At 52.2% G+C, this 16065-nt stretch overlaps 1 protein-coding gene across 1 annotated transcript in view; it reads right to left on the minus strand.

Annotated features, from left to right (window-relative positions):
- Positions 1-465: 465 nt before the first annotated feature.
- Positions 466-16065, minus strand: part of LOC103182447 (SRY-box transcription factor 13) — a 32607-nt gene continuing 17007 nt past the window's right edge. The window contains exons 2-15 of the mRNA XM_042342172.1: positions 6781-7003; positions 6360-6462; positions 6006-6092; positions 5368-5540; positions 4829-4897; positions 4295-4412; positions 4073-4149; positions 3671-3836; positions 3403-3441; positions 2998-3113; positions 2501-2597; positions 2194-2358; positions 1660-1876; positions 466-1403 (exon numbers count right to left, since the gene is read on the minus strand). Of these exons, the coding sequence (XP_042198106.1) occupies positions 1118-1403; positions 1660-1876; positions 2194-2358; positions 2501-2597; positions 2998-3113; positions 3403-3441; positions 3671-3836; positions 4073-4149; positions 4295-4412; positions 4829-4897; positions 5368-5540; positions 6006-6092; positions 6360-6462; positions 6781-7002 (1935 nt within the window). The 5' untranslated portion in view covers position 7003 and the 3' untranslated portion in view covers positions 466-1117. The remainder of the gene's footprint in view (positions 1404-1659; positions 1877-2193; positions 2359-2500; positions 2598-2997; positions 3114-3402; positions 3442-3670; positions 3837-4072; positions 4150-4294; positions 4413-4828; positions 4898-5367; positions 5541-6005; positions 6093-6359; positions 6463-6780; positions 7004-16065) is intronic.

Consider the following 16065-nt stretch of genomic DNA (forward strand, 5'->3'; position numbering starts at 1 on the left):
GATTCGCCAGACACGGATAACAATGACTTTAAAATAATAATATTAATTATTATTATTATTATTATAATAATGACTTCAGAAAAAACCTTCCATAAATTTTGAATTTTACAAAACCAATAAGACGGTCGGGGTAGGGAGGGAGGTGGGGGGTGGGTGGGGGGGGGGGGGGGGAAGAGAGAAGAGACAAAAAATAAATAAAACCGAAAGGAGAGACCGTGACAGATGCGTAGGAGAGAGAGGAACCTGGTAAAAATGTTCACTGTATCAAAATAAAAAAAATCACACAGAATTGCACAGAATGCCTTCAGTAAACAGACTTTCCAATGTTAATTTTTTTCCTTTATACAAATATTGACATCTATTAAAAACACACTACCGAGTACCTGAGGGAAGCGATTATCCGAGAAAAGTAAATCAGTCTTGTGCAGGGAGCTGGTGGGGAGGTGGGCGGCGGGGTGGTGGGGAGGTGGGGGGGTTGGGGAGGAGGGTGTAGAGAACCATCACAGCCCAGGACCTGTCTGTCTGTCTGTCTGCGTAGCCACCAATAGAGAGGAATAGGGGCGAATGCCCTTGTATGATTCACAATGGGGCTGGGATGGACAGGGGGTGTCTCTAAGTTTGGATGAATAACAGAGGTTCCGCCAGCTCAAGACTAACCGCAACTCCACAGTGCTCAGAGAACCTGAGACTCCCCCTTGCCCTGCCCCGCGCCCACACGGTGAATTTGGAAGAGTTCTCTTGCTCCGTAAAGGACTATTTCATTATTTTAGGGACCAGATTGCAGAGTGGCCTGGTCTGGCCTGGGCTGGAGTGTGATAGGGTGGGCTGGGATGGACTTGGGTGTGGGGTAAGATGGGATGAGATGGGTTGGGATGGGATAGACTGGGTTGGGATGGGCGGAAATGAGTTAATATTGTTTGGGTTGGGATGGACTGGGTAGGGTTGATATGGGATTGACTATGTCGGGCAGGGAAGAGTCAGTATTGGTGGGGTTGGGTTGGGCTGGGTTTGGTTTAAGATGGGATAGACTGACATGGGATAGACTGGGAAGGTTGGCCCTGCAGCTTGCCCACACAGAGCCGGGTGGGGCGGTGGGGGGGAGTGGGTGGGTCTGCGGTCAATCTGCCAGGACGACTAGCTCGCTGTCGCTTCTGTATTCCACGTCAGACTCCTCCTCGTCCCCGTACTCGTACATCTCCCCGTTGCCATCGCTCAGGTGGATGTCCTTGGTGTCTCCTGGCTCGGGCTTGAGGCTGCGGGTGTTGAGAATGACCGGCATGTTGGGGTCGGGGCTGCCCGTGCGGTATTGCTCACAGCCGGGTGACTGCAGGGAGACGGGAGCCATCCCCATGTGAGCTGGGTACATCACCTCCGAAGGGTGTATGTGAACCTGGTCTTGTTGCCTGTCCAGGAGGAAGAGGTTAACAGCCGTCAGTCTCTGCCACACACCCTCTGAAACTCCTTCCTACAGTCCCTTTTGCCTCGTGGCCCCCCCCGCCCCCCCCACCTCCCTTGCCTCCTTCAAGGCCCATCTCAAGACCCCTCCTCTTCAATTGCACCTTCGACCACCTTCCAACCCCCATTCCTCCCCTCCCCGCCCTCCCTCCAACCCTCCTGATCCAATCCCCAGCTCGAATGGGGGGGTGAGGGGAACCTTACCCCACGGAGTAGCACTGTTGCACCTCCTGCCGCCGGTATTTCATGAGAGCTTTGTACTCGCCGACCCGCAGCCGTTTGCCGTCCACGATGCAGGTGCGTTTGGGCCGGGGCTTGTATTTATAGTCGGGATATCTCTCCAGGTGCTGCCGGCTCAGCCTCGCCTGCTCCTCGTAGTACGGTTGCTTCTCAACGTTAGACATGGACTTCCAGCGGGAGCCTGGAACCAGCGCACTGTCTGTCAGCGAGCAGCAACTGGAGGGCTGCAGGCGTGCCTCGCTCGTGCGTGTGTACATGCGCCCGTGTGTGCGCACGTATCTGTGTGTGCGAGTGTCTACGTATGTACCTGTGTCTGTGTGTGTATGTACGTGTTACTGTGCGTGCGAGTGTCTCTAAGTGCACAGGCGTCTATGTGTCTGTGCACGTGCACATCCATGTGTGTATCTGTGCATGTGCATATATATGCGTGTGTGTATGCATGTATATGTATGTGTGTGTGTGTGCGTGTGGGGGAGGGAGAGTGGGGGCTGCTCTTACCCAGGATCTTGCTGATGCTCGAGTTGTGCATGTCGGGGTACGTCTGGAGGATTTTTCTCCGCTCGTCCTTGGCCCAAACCATGAAGGCGTTCATCGGCCTCTTGATGTGCTCGTGCCCCCCGCCTCGCGACTCGTAGCTCTTGGATCCCGACAGCGGCAGGTTTCCTGTGGCCGGGAACGGAGGGGACTCGGGTCAGCGACAGACAACAGACAATAAACAAAAAACCACGACAACAACTTGCCCGTTACTCCGCGCCCTTCCCGCGGGAGAGCGCCCCCACGCCCGTCCCCGGCGATTCCCGCTCACCTTCTGAGTCGTTGCTGCTGTTGAACTCCTCGTGCGTGCTCGCGCTTTTCCTGTCGTCTCCGTGCTTGACGGTGGGAGAGTCCGTCAGCCGTGAGTCCTGCAGAGGTGGGGGTGGAGAAAAAAAACCTCCGGGATCAGGGACCACTGGGAACCAACCGACAACAACAACAACCTGTGTTTGCATTGCTCCCTTTACGGTGGGGTGGGGGGGTAGCATCCCGGGCGGTCGAAGAGGAAGGTCCTCGGGCGTGATCTGAATTTGGGAAGGGAGGGGGATGGAGGGATTGAGGGAGAGAGTTCCGGAGGTGGGGAAAGCCTCATAATGACACCTTTCCCCACGTAGTGGGACAGGGACAAGCAGGAGGCCGGAGCCAGCCGAGCGGAGGCAGCGGGCGGTGGAGTGGGGGGAGCGAGCAGGTTTCGGAGAGGTGATAAAATCTTGATGCCCACCCTGCCTGAGGGCTGATTCCCATCTCTCCACTCTGCCCGGCACTCACCTTCTCCTTCCTGCTGTGATTTCCCGTCGGGCTATCCATCAACCGACTTTTCCCGGAGTATATGTGTTTCGGGCTCTGCATGGACTTCCCGATGGCTTCCTGCTCCACCGGATAACCTAGGCAACCGCAAACAGATCGGGAACATCAGGAAAGCCGGGAAGAGGAGGGGAAAAAATCCCAACGGAGGTTTCGCCCCCAGGACACACACCATAAAGAATGTATTTAATACTTTACGATAATATCTGTTCAGTCACATTGGATCGTCCTGTCTGTATGGACTTGTGGAACTCAAGATTATTATTATTATTGTGATGTTATTATTATGTTTAATAAATTATCAGTAGTAGTATCTTATCTGCTGCTTGGTTTCGTGCGCACGGTTAGAAAGTAAGAATAACAACTGACCCCATTGATTCCTCCAGAAAACGTCTTTATTGATAAACTCTGTGGACGAAAGGGCAGTGGGGAAAGGTGTCATTATGAGGCTTTCCCCACCCAGCGCTGGCCTAAGGTTCCTTACCCTCCCTGCCCTCCGCCCTCCCCGATCCCGACCCCTAGCTCGGGCCCAAATCCCTGACCGCCCAGCGCCAGGATGATTACAACAAAGACGCAACGGGGAAGGAGTTGGTGGTGGCGCACGGCCTGTTAGCGTTGGGTTAGGGTTGGGTGTTACCTCTGGCGAGGAGGGAGGATGGTGTGCTGGTCTGGAGTTCCGCTGGGATCAGGAAGCTTAGGGGCGAGGGTGCGGTCCGGAGCTTGCCCTGCGTGGGCGACGGAGACTTGGAGTGATCGGACACTCTGGGTTTGGCCGTCAGGTTCAATGGCTGTGACGTCTCTTCCTGAGGACGGCGGGAATTGGGGGGGGAAGAGAGAGAGGGGGAGGAGAGAAAAGTTACAATTTTCCAGCCATGGTCACACACACACACACAGAGATACACGACTCCCCATATTCTCCTCCAATCCGCTCCTCTCCAGAGGCTTTGAAATTCCTCGGCCCCAGCCCCTCCCTCGCTGTGCCCCACGGCACCCCCCCACCAACCTCCCCTCCCCATTCCCCCTCCCGCGCGGGCTGTACCTGTGTGTGGGAAGGGCTGGGGCCGGGCGTTCTCTGGGCCGAGGAGCTGCTTCCCATCAGCTGGAGCCCGAAGTCACCTACACAAGATGCACAGAGAGTCGGTCAGTGGGACCACAACAATGTTCAGTGAGTGTGTGCGTGTGCGTGTGTGTGCGTGTGTTGTTGTGCAGAGTGAGTGCCCCCTCCCCTCCCGCCTCCCCCATCAGGTCCATGGCCACCTACTTGGCTTACAGCTGAGACCCGGCTGCAACTGAAGCCCCAGTTGAGCGTCGCTGGTGACCTGCAGAGTCTGTGGGCTGTGAGGGAACGCGGGGATCATCACAAAGGGCAGGTTGACTTGCTGGAGGAAGGTCAAAGAACAAAGCCACTCACACATTTAAGTGGATCGTAAGGGACGATAGAGAACAACGACAACGTGAACTTACACAGCGCCCCGCCCACTCCCGTTCCCCCTCGCAGGGCAGCGTCCCAGAGCGCCTGACAGTTGCCGAGCTGGAGGGTGGATGAGGTGGGGGGGGGGGGGGGGGGGGGGGGCGGTGGGGAGGGGGAGAAGATGGTAGGTACGGTTAAAAAAGAGGAAGGTCTGAAGATGGGGAAGGAAGGAGCCAGGCGGAAGGGTAGAAGAAGAGAAACAAAGAGAGAGAGCAAGAAAAGAAAATGAGGGGTTTGGGTGAAGATGGACCTCTCGCCTACTTGCCCGGTAATCCCACCCTCCGAGCTCGGAGTGTTCTGGAATGACGGCGGAGCTTCTCTTACCTGTATCTGCTGCTGGAGGACGTTGATCTTGTGCTGCTGTTGCACCAGCTGTTGTTGCTGCCTCGCGATCTGCCGACATCAAGAAACAAAACCCTTCACCCACAAACAACCCTAAAGCAATCCTCGCGCAACTGTTTCACGGGCAAAGCAATTTACAGGGTATACACCGTGAAGAGTAGCTCTCACACCGACCCCCCACCCCCCTCCGCCCCACCCCCACACAACACTGCGCTGGAGGATCAGCCCAGATCAACCTGGTGACCAGCCTTTACGGTCGGCCAACAAAATAAATGTTCCTGATTGAACGTATATTGATTTATGTCGTGCGAGTGTTCGGGTTCCTACTTACTGCTGGATTAACAGAGCATGTGTGTGTGTGTGTGTGTGTGTGTGGAGTAAGAAAACTTGCCCCAGGTTCCGCCCCGCCCCGGGAATCGAACCCGTGTCCTCTCGCTTGCGAGGCGAGGGGCCTAACCACTAAGTTACGGGGACGTTGGGGCGAGGAGGAGTGGGGTTGGGCCGGAGCTCGGGGTTGTCACCTGCTCCTGTTGTTGTCTGGCCAGTTCCATCTGTTGTTGCTGTTTCTCGAACAACATGGCCGCCATGTTCTTCTGCTCGGCGTGGGCTGTGAGCAGCTGTTCCCGCAGGCTGGAGAGCTGGTTTATCATCACCAGAAGCTGCAGCTCCTTCTCGGCCAGGCTCTCCGCTGTTCCTGACCCAACGGGGACGGAGAATAAAGACCACCACAAACACGGGGTTATTCCCGGGTGAAAACGGGGATGTTTTCCTAAAATCTCACCCATCTCTCTTCCCTCCCCTTTCCCTCACCCACCGCCCCCCGCCCTTTCCCCCCCACTTGCTTCCCTTCCCTCCTCTTCTCCCCTTAGGATTTACTGTAAAGTGTAGTGACTGTATCTTATAGCTGAATGCGGCAGCTAATCTATGCACAGCAATGTCCACCAAACAGCCCCAAAGTGAGCAACCAATTTTATTTGGGGGGATTGTCAGCCAAGGACACCAGGAGAGAGAAACTCCCCTTCTCCAACACCACCGCGGGATCTTTAATGTCCGACTGTACCTGGCACAGCACCTCTGATATCGCAGCGTTCCCTCTACCCCTTAAACCCCCCTCCCCCCACTACCACCAAAAAAAACAGGAACACAAGAGCTCTCTTACCTTTGATGTCTTTGGTGTTCAGTGAACATTTCTCCAGCAGTTTGTCTTTCCAGTCGTTGGACAATAACTTCTCGATGTTTGGCATCACTGGGGTTAAGGAAAATAAATGGTTAACAACCCCAGTCTGTCCGGCGCAGAATTGGGGTGGGGTGGGGGGGGGAGTGGGGGCAGTTTCAAGCCCCATTTGTGTGATGCTCTAATCTCTGGATTCATTCCCCCTTCCCCAACCCCCAGCGAGAACCACATAACTTGCCATGGATAACACTGTCTGGATTAAGCTGAGTTTTTCCACCCACCCCCCCCCACATCCCCCCCCCCACCCCCACCACCACCCGAGCCAGTGTCCGCACTCACCCTCGGTGATGTTCTTACTGAAATCCATCCTCTCCAGGTTGCTGAGGGTGATGGTGAGTTTATTGTTTACCGGCAAGCGATCCTCAGCCGGAGTCGATAAGGCCTGACCACACACAGAAGCTTTGGTTAGCGTCTCGCCGGAGAGAACGACAAGAACTTGCGTTTACACAGCGCCCCTCACACGGGGGCACCGTCTCGGAGCATCTAACGGTGGCCGAGCAAGACTCCGAGCTGGGGGGGGTGGGGAGGGAGGAGGTGACCGTAAGCAGGTTTGGGGGAGAGGGGGACCTCACAGTGTGAATTGGGGTAACTGCTGGAGTCTTAACCAGCTAAAACCGCATTGGCCGGCCATTGAGAGCTCTTCCTCTTGCTTGTCCAGCTAGACCTTTGGGGTTGGCCCCAGGTGGAGTGTAAACGTTACCTGAGCTGGTTTCCCGGTGGCAGATCGCTCAAGGTCAGGGTTGTCTCTCCCCGTTGCCGACTTGTTGTGTTGCCTGTCGGAGCGAGTGCTGGTGAGGAAGGAAGCAGTGTGCGGCCCATAGCAGCTCCTCTCCTCCTCCTCTTCTTCCACCTTCACCTGTTCATGCACCATTATCATGTCTCCATTCACTTCCGTGCAGTAAGAGGCTAATTGTGTGGACATCCTGAGGAACACAAGACCTTGGATTCAGGTTTCACACTCGTCTGGTGAATTTGTGCGTGTTCCCACATTGAAGACCAGTCCTGGGAAACGAGGAGCGCTCCCATTACAGGCATCCCAACAACAACAACAACAACAACAACAACAACAAGACATTGCATTTGTACAGCGCCTTTCACGTCTGAACGACATCCCAAGGTGCTGGACAGTTAGGATTTGGACCCAGTGTAGAGTTAAACCCTCTGGGGAATGGGAGATCAGAACATAAGCCCTACTGAATAGGCACCTGAAGACCTTTCTCTTCGATCGGACTTAGGGTCACTTTCGCCCTCCCCTCGGCTCAGTGTCGTGCTCCGTCACTGCCAAGCGCTCTCGGGCGCTAACCTGCATGAGAGGCGCTGCGTAAATGTAACTTGTTGTTGCTGTGCCCAAGACCAAAACTCAAATCAGTGCCCCCTACTGCATCAGAGAAGGCACTACAAGCAGCCAATGCCACCATTGTCAGAGGCAAACAGTGCAGGGAAACCCAGGAAGAAAATCTAGCGCTCTTAAATCAACAGGACAAATCCTGTACTCTCTATCCATTATTTTGCAAATGGTTTTGTTTTCTTTCTTCTGATGGGGGTGGGGGGGCTGGGTGAGGGGGGGTGAGGGAGGAGAGGAGAGAGAGTAGACGTGTGGAGATTGGTGATTAACAATACAATTACACACACACAGAAAGGGAAATCTCTCGGGTAATTCAGTCCGCAAATGAAACAGGTCCCGAGCATCAGGGCCGGGTTTTTTAAAAGGAGGAGGATTTTTGGAACAGCCGTGAGCCGGGCAACAGCCAAGTGAGTTTTCTTCTCGATGGTTAAAAGCCGCAGCGAACGAACTGGGAGTGTAGGAAGTGAGACAATAGGAGCTCGGACAAAAGAAATCAAACAAAGGAGGAAATGTGACAAGGGGGACAATGGTGTACGGTTCTCTATGCGTTCCTGCTTTCATGACAGGTTTATCTCTCTCCCCTTCCCTTCCCAAAGTCTCCCTGTGTTTGGATTGCGTCCTATCTTGTTTCCTTTCAATGACCCGCTTTGTTTGGGGCGCTGGGTTTAATCTGCCATCGAGTCCATGTGAGTTTTAATTGAAACTGCGCGAGTGAGTCAACACCCAGCCACAGTAATTGGGCAGCGAGCCTTAACCCCTTCAGCGCCGAAGAGATTTCACTCCCCTCTTTCCCCACCGCACCCCCACCATCCTTCCCCCTCCCCCCACTATGACACTGGGGTGGAGGGAGGGGGAGGGAACGCAACTGGTTGACCTCAGTCACTCTTGGCAAAGAAATGGACGGAAGGTAAAAAAAAAAATCATCTCATCCAGAGAACTTTCTAGAATGTGTGCGAGCAGGTCACACAGCCAACAAACCCTCGCTGTTGAGGTTCACTCATTAACAATGGACATTTGAACTAAGTCGCTGACCCCACCGGTCTCTCTCTGTAATGTAATAATAATCCTTGTCTTCGATCCAGGCCCTGATCACGCCTTCCGAGACGTCTCAAAGCGCTTCACAGGATGCACCGTAAAGCGAATTGACTGCGTGTTTTGTGGGCGAAACGCGGCGGCCAACGGCGCACAGCGACGTCCCCACAAACAGTCGTGGATTGAGCGACCCAATTAATATGGCTCGGTTTATTTGAGACCTTTTTTTTTGAAGGGAGATGTCGGGCGGCAAACTGGGGAGCCAGACGGGAACCTCGGTGGTAGGTTTAAAATAGGAAGACACCAGGAGATGGGGGTACGACAAATAAGACCTAAGATACGGGTGTCTCCTACTCCGGGTATTAAGGTAACGGTGGCCGTGGTGGAGACAATGTGCTCACTGTGCCCAGTACAGGAGCCTTGCAGTGTAAGCGAAGGGTTGACAATACACTATCATTCCTTTGTGAGCACCTAACAAAACCTAACAAAACAACAGAGCAGGAGAGAGGAATTTGGCATGAGAGCTCCACGACCTCTCTCTCTCTCTCTCTCTCTGAAAGCAAAGCTTCGATTCAGCTCAGGGACAATTGTCCTTTGTCGGGAGGGGGTTGTGGGGGAGGGTGGGGGGGGGGGGGGGGAAGGCAATGAAAAGATGGTCTTCAGAAAGGCGGTTGAAAAACCACTGTGTGCGTGGGCTTCAGTCACTCATCAATACTCCCCTCACACTGCACACAGGAGCTGACTCCAGAGAGAAAGGCTCACATTCCTGACCACCCGTTGTCCTTTACCCCATCCCCTCGCCTCCGAAACCACTTTAAATGCCGCCGCGCATGGGGTATTCACAGACAATAACAACAATAATAACCCTTCCGTTTGATACAGCGCCTTATCAAGGCGTCGAGACGCTTCAAAGCGCTTCACAGGATGCACCGTGACGTGGAGTGACTGTGTGCTTTGTAGACGGAACCGGGCAGCCAATTGTGCGCTGCAGTCAGTGTCCCGCAAACAGTCGTGGATTGAGTGAGCACATTTCTCTGGGAGGGATTATTCCCCCCCCTCTGGGAAAGCGATCCGCCGATCGACTAACAACCGGATCAAACCGATTGCTCACTTCAATTCACTTCAGGGTCGTTTGCGGGATGTTGCGGTGCTGTGGGCAAAGATTGGCTGCCCGGTTTGCCCACAAGAAACGCACAGTCACTACACTACACTTCACAGTACAAATCCCCGCGAAGCGCTTTGGGCCATTTCTCGACGATTGGATAAGGCGCGATATCGAACGCGAGGGTTATTAACTTTGCCTGCGATTTTTTTTTTTGGGGGGGGGGGGGTGGGGGGGGGAAAGAAAAAAAAAGCTGTATTGGGAAAACGACAAACGAATCATTTTAAGTAAAAAAAAAAAGAACCCCCACAAACGGCCCTGGCGTTGGGAATCAGGACCAACTCCAGATCTGCTTTGTTACACATCTCCTCCCTCAGCCAAACGCCTTCTACCTCGCGGCTTCCTGTCATTCTTCTCAATGCCCATTCTCGTGGGTCACACCCATCCTGTCCAGCCACCGCCGCTCTCTGCTTCACACAAAGCCCCCGGTGATGCCATGGTCTTAATATAACAACAATAATAATAATAATAATAATCCTTGCATTGGATATCGCGTCGTTGAGACGTCTCGAGCTTTTCGGGGAGTTGAAGTACATACAAGTCAGCCGTGATCTCATAGAATGGCGGAACGGGCTTGAGGAGGGGCTGAATGGCCTGCTCCTGTTCCTATGTTCAACGCGCTTCACAGAATATACTGTAAAGTGCAGTGACTGTGTATTTTGTGGGCGGCCAATTGGGTGTCCCACAAACAGCCGTGGATCGAGTGACCAATTTTAGTCGGCGGATTTTTTTTGTAAGGGATTATTTTACCCCCAGAAAGCGATCAGTCGATCCGACTACTTACTACCTACTGCTAAGTAGACAGAGGCGTGTAGAGGGAGTAAGGAACCCGGTAGTTAGTCGATTGGCGGATCGCTTTCCGGGGATAATAATCCTCCTTCAAGGGGAAGAGGATTCCGGAAAGGGTGCGAGGCTGGTGTCTAAACCGCAGCGACCCCAAAACGGGGATTTCGCACACTGAGTTGGGAACCCGAGTGACGTTCCCAGAACAGACGCCAGGGAAAGGCTTCCCACAAGGGGTTACTGGTGCCAACTCTCTACAGGAAGCCGGGAACAAAGAGGACACTGAGCTCAATGAGGTCAGCTACACAGGAGCTTTCTCACCCAACGTAAGCTTCATCACCCGCCCCACCGCCCCCTCCCCCAGGCCTCACAGAGGCCGGGAGCAGCATAACCCCCGAGTCTACGCCTCCATTTTCTGATGGGGCTTCACTCCAACTGCCCCCTGCTCATCCCTCTTCCCCCCCCCCCTCCCCGGCGGCTGCTCTTTCAGCCGCTACCCCCCACCCCCTCCCCCGCTCCGAGGCGCTGTGCAAATGCAAGTTGTCGCTGTTGTTGTCAACGCACTTAGGAGCAATCGCGGCCGAGCGTAGTGACTGCATTTGTTCCCACAAAGAGCTGGGAGGGGCCCGATTTTGCCCACAAAACGAACACGAGCAACTGAGAGGGAAGTAAAGAAATCTTTCTAATCATAATAATAATAATAATAATCCTTGCATTTGATACAGCGCCTTATCATGTCGTCAAGACGTCTCAAAGCGCTTCACGGGGTACACTGCCAAGTGTGGTAACTGGGTATTTTGTGGGCGAAACGTGGCAGCCAATTACTTTCTACATGAAGTAAAATTAGTTATTTACCAAATACCAGCGATTCCCCCTGGATTAGTCGCAGTTTAATCATTGCCTTTCACACAATCATTCCCAACACCTTCCAGAATTTGCCATCAGCGAGCGGAGAGATCGAGAGCTCTCCCTCGCGGCTACCGAAGACTCGAGAGGTTTTCTGTCTGAAGCCACAATGTCATTGTTGCCATGGAGCCATCAGCCATGGTCAGCCTCAAGACAACAACTCGCACTTCTATCCCTCCTCCACCTCCCCCCCACCACCCACTTTCTCCTCCTCCCCCCCCCCCTCCACTATCACATAGGCTGAAGTGCTTCACAAGAGCGATGGGGGAGCGAGAGGAGAGGAGGGGGAAGAGGAGGGAAGAAGAGGAGTGAGTGGAGGAGGGGGAGGAGAGAGAGAGAGAGAAAGAGAGAGGAGGGGAGGGAAAGGGAGGGAGGAGAGGAGGGAAGGGGAGAGAGGAGGTCGGGGGTGGGGGGGGGGGGGGGGGAGAGAGAGGGGGAATTAAAGGCACGATCACAGGCGAGGTTTTGAAACGAGTGAACGTGATGCCCCATTTAGTTATCTCTCCACACGTTCGGTTCAATGACGATTGAACAAAAGGCCAAGGTTTTCCCTTCCTTTGGCCTCTACACTCCAATCCTGTTAAACAGTAACCAGTAAAAGGATGGTTCTCTCCAATAGGTGTTGTCCTTCTTCCAGCTGAGGCGGGGGGAAAGCTGTCGAGTCCTGTATCGCAGAGGGTAGCAAGCGAGTGGACCCGGGTTCGATTCCCGGGCCAGACAAAACCTTACCAAATTTCCTTACACCACACGCCTCTGTTTACGGAGCAGTTAAGTAGAAACCTGGTAGGACTTTGCTACCTACAAAATACCCAGTGGCCACGCTTTGCAATAATAAGTTTTAATAAATCCCGTGAAGCGCTTCGAGCCGCCTCGACGACGCGATAAGGCGTCGTATGAAATGCAAGGAATATGATGACGACGACAAAAGAAACACACGTTAGAATCAATTAAATAAATCTCATTTTGGGCGGGGGGGGGGAAAAAAACCTTAGAACCTCACAATCGCATTTCCCTATCCCCGTCGCGCACCCCCTCTCAAAACCTCCATCGCAGTAAGTGCGGAAGGTCACCTCAACGGAAAAAAAACCGCCCGTGCTCTCTCTTGTTCCTGTTTTTCTGTGAATCGAGACCCACTGGTGAGTTATCAAGGCCTCAAATCTCTTGAATCCGCTAACGGAGGCTTAAAGCTGGGGCTCGATCAGACTGGATTCCACGAGAACCCTTCTGCCCCCAACCCCCCCCGCAGAATTCCCAGGAGTGCGGTGTCTGGTTGGGTGGTGGTCAGAGTGGGGGCGTTGGCTGGGTTTGCTTGAAGGGGATGTGTCTCGTTTCTCCAAAATCTACCCAACCTGTGGCGTAAACAGTAACATTCTCTCTCTCGCTGTCTCTCTCTCTCGCTCTCGCTCTGAGTCAAAAGGTTACGGGTTCAAGCTCCAGGACATGATGTTGAACTCATTATAGTCTAAGCTAGCCCCCCACCCTCCCCTTCCAGCCCCCCACCCTCCCCACTCCAGAATAGATCTCTGCAACGGAATTTCGGTGCGCGTTCACGATCGAAACCAGGCAACATTTTGGGGGGGGAAAAACACGGAAAAAAATAAAACGCTTGTCGAGACAAAAAAAATCCCTTTCAGAGTAAGAGAGAGATAAGTGAATATATTGTCCTATAGCTATATATATATATATATATATATATATATAGGTCTGTCTCGTTCGGTCTGTTGTTTTTTTTTACACACACGTTCCCTTCTGTGCCCGCATTTACTGATAAGGCATAGGAAACCAGGTCTACTTATTTTCTACTTATTTACCTGCTAATTATCAGAAATCTCCATCTGTATCTTCCTATCGCAGTCTCGATCTTGGTACAATGCTAAAACAACCAAGACAATTTTCCACCCGCCCGTCAAAAACCAGAAACCGAACAACAAGACTTCGTCACGAGCGCTCGGGGTGCAAGGTTGTAGGTTTAAACTGTGCCCCCCAGACTCCCCCCCCCCACCCCTGCCCACAATCCCCTCCTGACGAAGACTTTGAGCTCACGCACTGATGTTCCAGTCGCGTGGAGGGTGGGGATGGGGGAGTAAGGGAGAGAGTAGCCTCATAGGTGACGCCCTTTGGATGAATGGTTCCAACATCAAACCAAGTTCCGAGCCTGTGGCCTGTTCAGGTGGACATTAAAGATCCCGCGGCACTATTTGGAAAAGAGAAAGGAGTCTCTCTCTCTCTCTCTCTCTCTGTCTTTCTCTCAGTGTCCTGGTCAACAATCCCCCAGATAAGAAAAAGATCTGTCCTCCGTGCAACCTTTGTTGTACCAAAATTGTCTGACCCGTTCACCTACCAAAGAGTCGCTACACTTGAAAGTGATTCCCTGTGAAGCTTGTAGACACACCGTGTCAACAGCAAGACTTATTTGGTATTACATTATCTCCTACTTCGGGTAGTCCTAGCTGGACAAGCAGCGGGGGAAAGCTTGCCAGACAGCGCTTTCAAGCTAAGTGGTTTTAGCTCCAACTCACACTCTGAGGTCCCCAAGCCTTGGCTCTTGCCAGCCTGCTCCTAATACTCTGCAATTAGATAAGCCGGATGCACCGGAAATATTCAACCCCTCAAGCCTGTTCCGCCATTCTATTAGATCATGGCTGATCGGGGGGTGTTGGGGGGCTGGGACGGGAAGAGTGTGCCCAATCCACTCCAGACACGGAAAACCTCCATGTCTAGGTGGGACACATTGAACTCCCAATCTGGTTTGGATACTGTTGGAGCACGACGATGGGTTTCCGCATGTGGCAGGACACACGGTTGACCCCAACAGAATGTAATGATCGAGTTTGGTCGAACCCGGGCCATGTGACCTGTTGAGACAGGAAGGAAGCAGAAAGGATTGCAATGCACTGCGAGAGGTCTTCAAAACATCCTGAAGTTCATTGTTTGGATTTTTTGCGGCTGTTCATTGTCAGGCCTTGCCGTCAAGTGGCGTTCTGTCTCCAGTGTCAGCCTCAGGCCCTCAACCAGCCAGGAATTGACCTGATCAGCTCCACACACTCAGGAGACAATTAAACAGCGTTTGGTCTCACATCTGCAACGGTTTAGCCAAAGGGGTAAAAGGCTGACCCCAAAGTCCATTCCTGCAAGACTGGAACAGATAAGTATCCGGTGTGGATGCTGGTGACACTCTGGCTACAATAATAATTAATGCCATTAATACGCGGGTTCATTGCTGGGAGTGAAGCGATATCTGATAAGACTGCACTCAACTCGTGTCTATTTGGAGTTGATGAAGACGCAACTCGGAACATTTTATCGAAACCCCAAATCTAGCAAACATCGGCATTAACAGCTGCGTAACTATTTAAGAGATGTTTTTTCACCAAAACAACATGAAAACCACTGTTAGAAGGGGTGGGGAATTGGGGGGCGGTGGTGGTGGGGGGGGGGGGGGTCAAACACATTCATTGCAACTGCACAATAGCAGATAAGAACTATTCCGCACACAGACACACATACACCCCGATACCAGTGTCACAACATTGTCTGTTGATGGAGCCCTTCAATAGTTTTAGACGAACAGAACGTTAAAATGATCAGAAATGTCAGTCAGCAGAAAGGTCTCTGAAATTCCACCCAGTCTCGGTCTCAGCCTGTCAGAGTTTAGTTAGTTAGTTAGTTAGTTAGTTAGTTGATAATAATCCTTGCATTTCACGAAGCACCTTATCGCTTCATTGAGACGTCTCAAAAGCGCTTCACAGGACACACTGTAAAGTGGAGTGACTTGACGTGCACTTCGCGGGGGAAACGTCAACCGACTTAACAACCGGGTTCCCACTTTCTCCGTATGGAGTAAAGAAACTCGCCCTAAGGTTGCGTCCTGCCCGGGAATCGAAGACTATGCTACGGGACTCCACTAATGTGACTGACCATAATCCAGGGTTCCCGAGAGCAGCTCTGAACACCCAAGAAGTCCCAACGTCTCCCTCCTCCACTCTCGTTCCTGAACCAATTCCTGTCACTGTACACCGGATAAATACGTCTCGCCCAGAGGAACTTTCCATTTACTTTCAGTCGCATCGGGTCTCGCTCACCAGGATGTCTGGGAGATGCTTACTCCCGGGAAAACACACAAGAACTTCCTTCAACATGATAAAAAAAAGCCCCTTTTCTATTTAAATTTTTTATATATATAATCAAAGGAAATCGCTCCAAGCGAGAAAAACATTTGTGGATTGAGTGACCAAATAACATATATATATATTTTTTAGAAGGATTATTACTCCCTGGAAAAGCGACCCACCAATCGGCTGACAGTAAATCCGACTCTGGCCTGCGAGCGAACAATTTAAGAAATGTCTCAATCTACATTTTTTCATATATTCTGTGTACATATGCATATATATGTATATAATATATATATGGCGCTATATCAAATGCAAGTATTATTGTATATATACATCTGCATTTGATACAGTGCCTTATCACGTCTTCGAGACGTCTCAAACCACTTCACGTAAAGTGAAAACTGTAAAGTGAATTGACTGTATATTTTTGTGGGTGAAACTCAGCAGCCAATTGCGCACAGCAGCGTCCCCACAAACAGTTGTGGACTGAAGTGACCAAATCACTATATCTCTATAATCTTATAAACCACAGTCCCTGGCCGGTGCAACCTCAAGTCAGGGCGACAGAGCGAGGAGTTAATCTCTGACATTATTCAAGTCTGAAACCCGTCTTTCCTGTCCAGATCGGATAATAGCACTGAA

Source organism: Callorhinchus milii, unplaced genomic scaffold (genome assembly GCF_018977255.1).
Source record: "Callorhinchus milii isolate IMCB2004 unplaced genomic scaffold, IMCB_Cmil_1.0 Scaffold19, whole genome shotgun sequence".
In the NCBI taxonomy this organism is placed as follows: Eukaryota; Metazoa; Chordata; class Chondrichthyes; order Chimaeriformes; family Callorhinchidae; genus Callorhinchus; species Callorhinchus milii.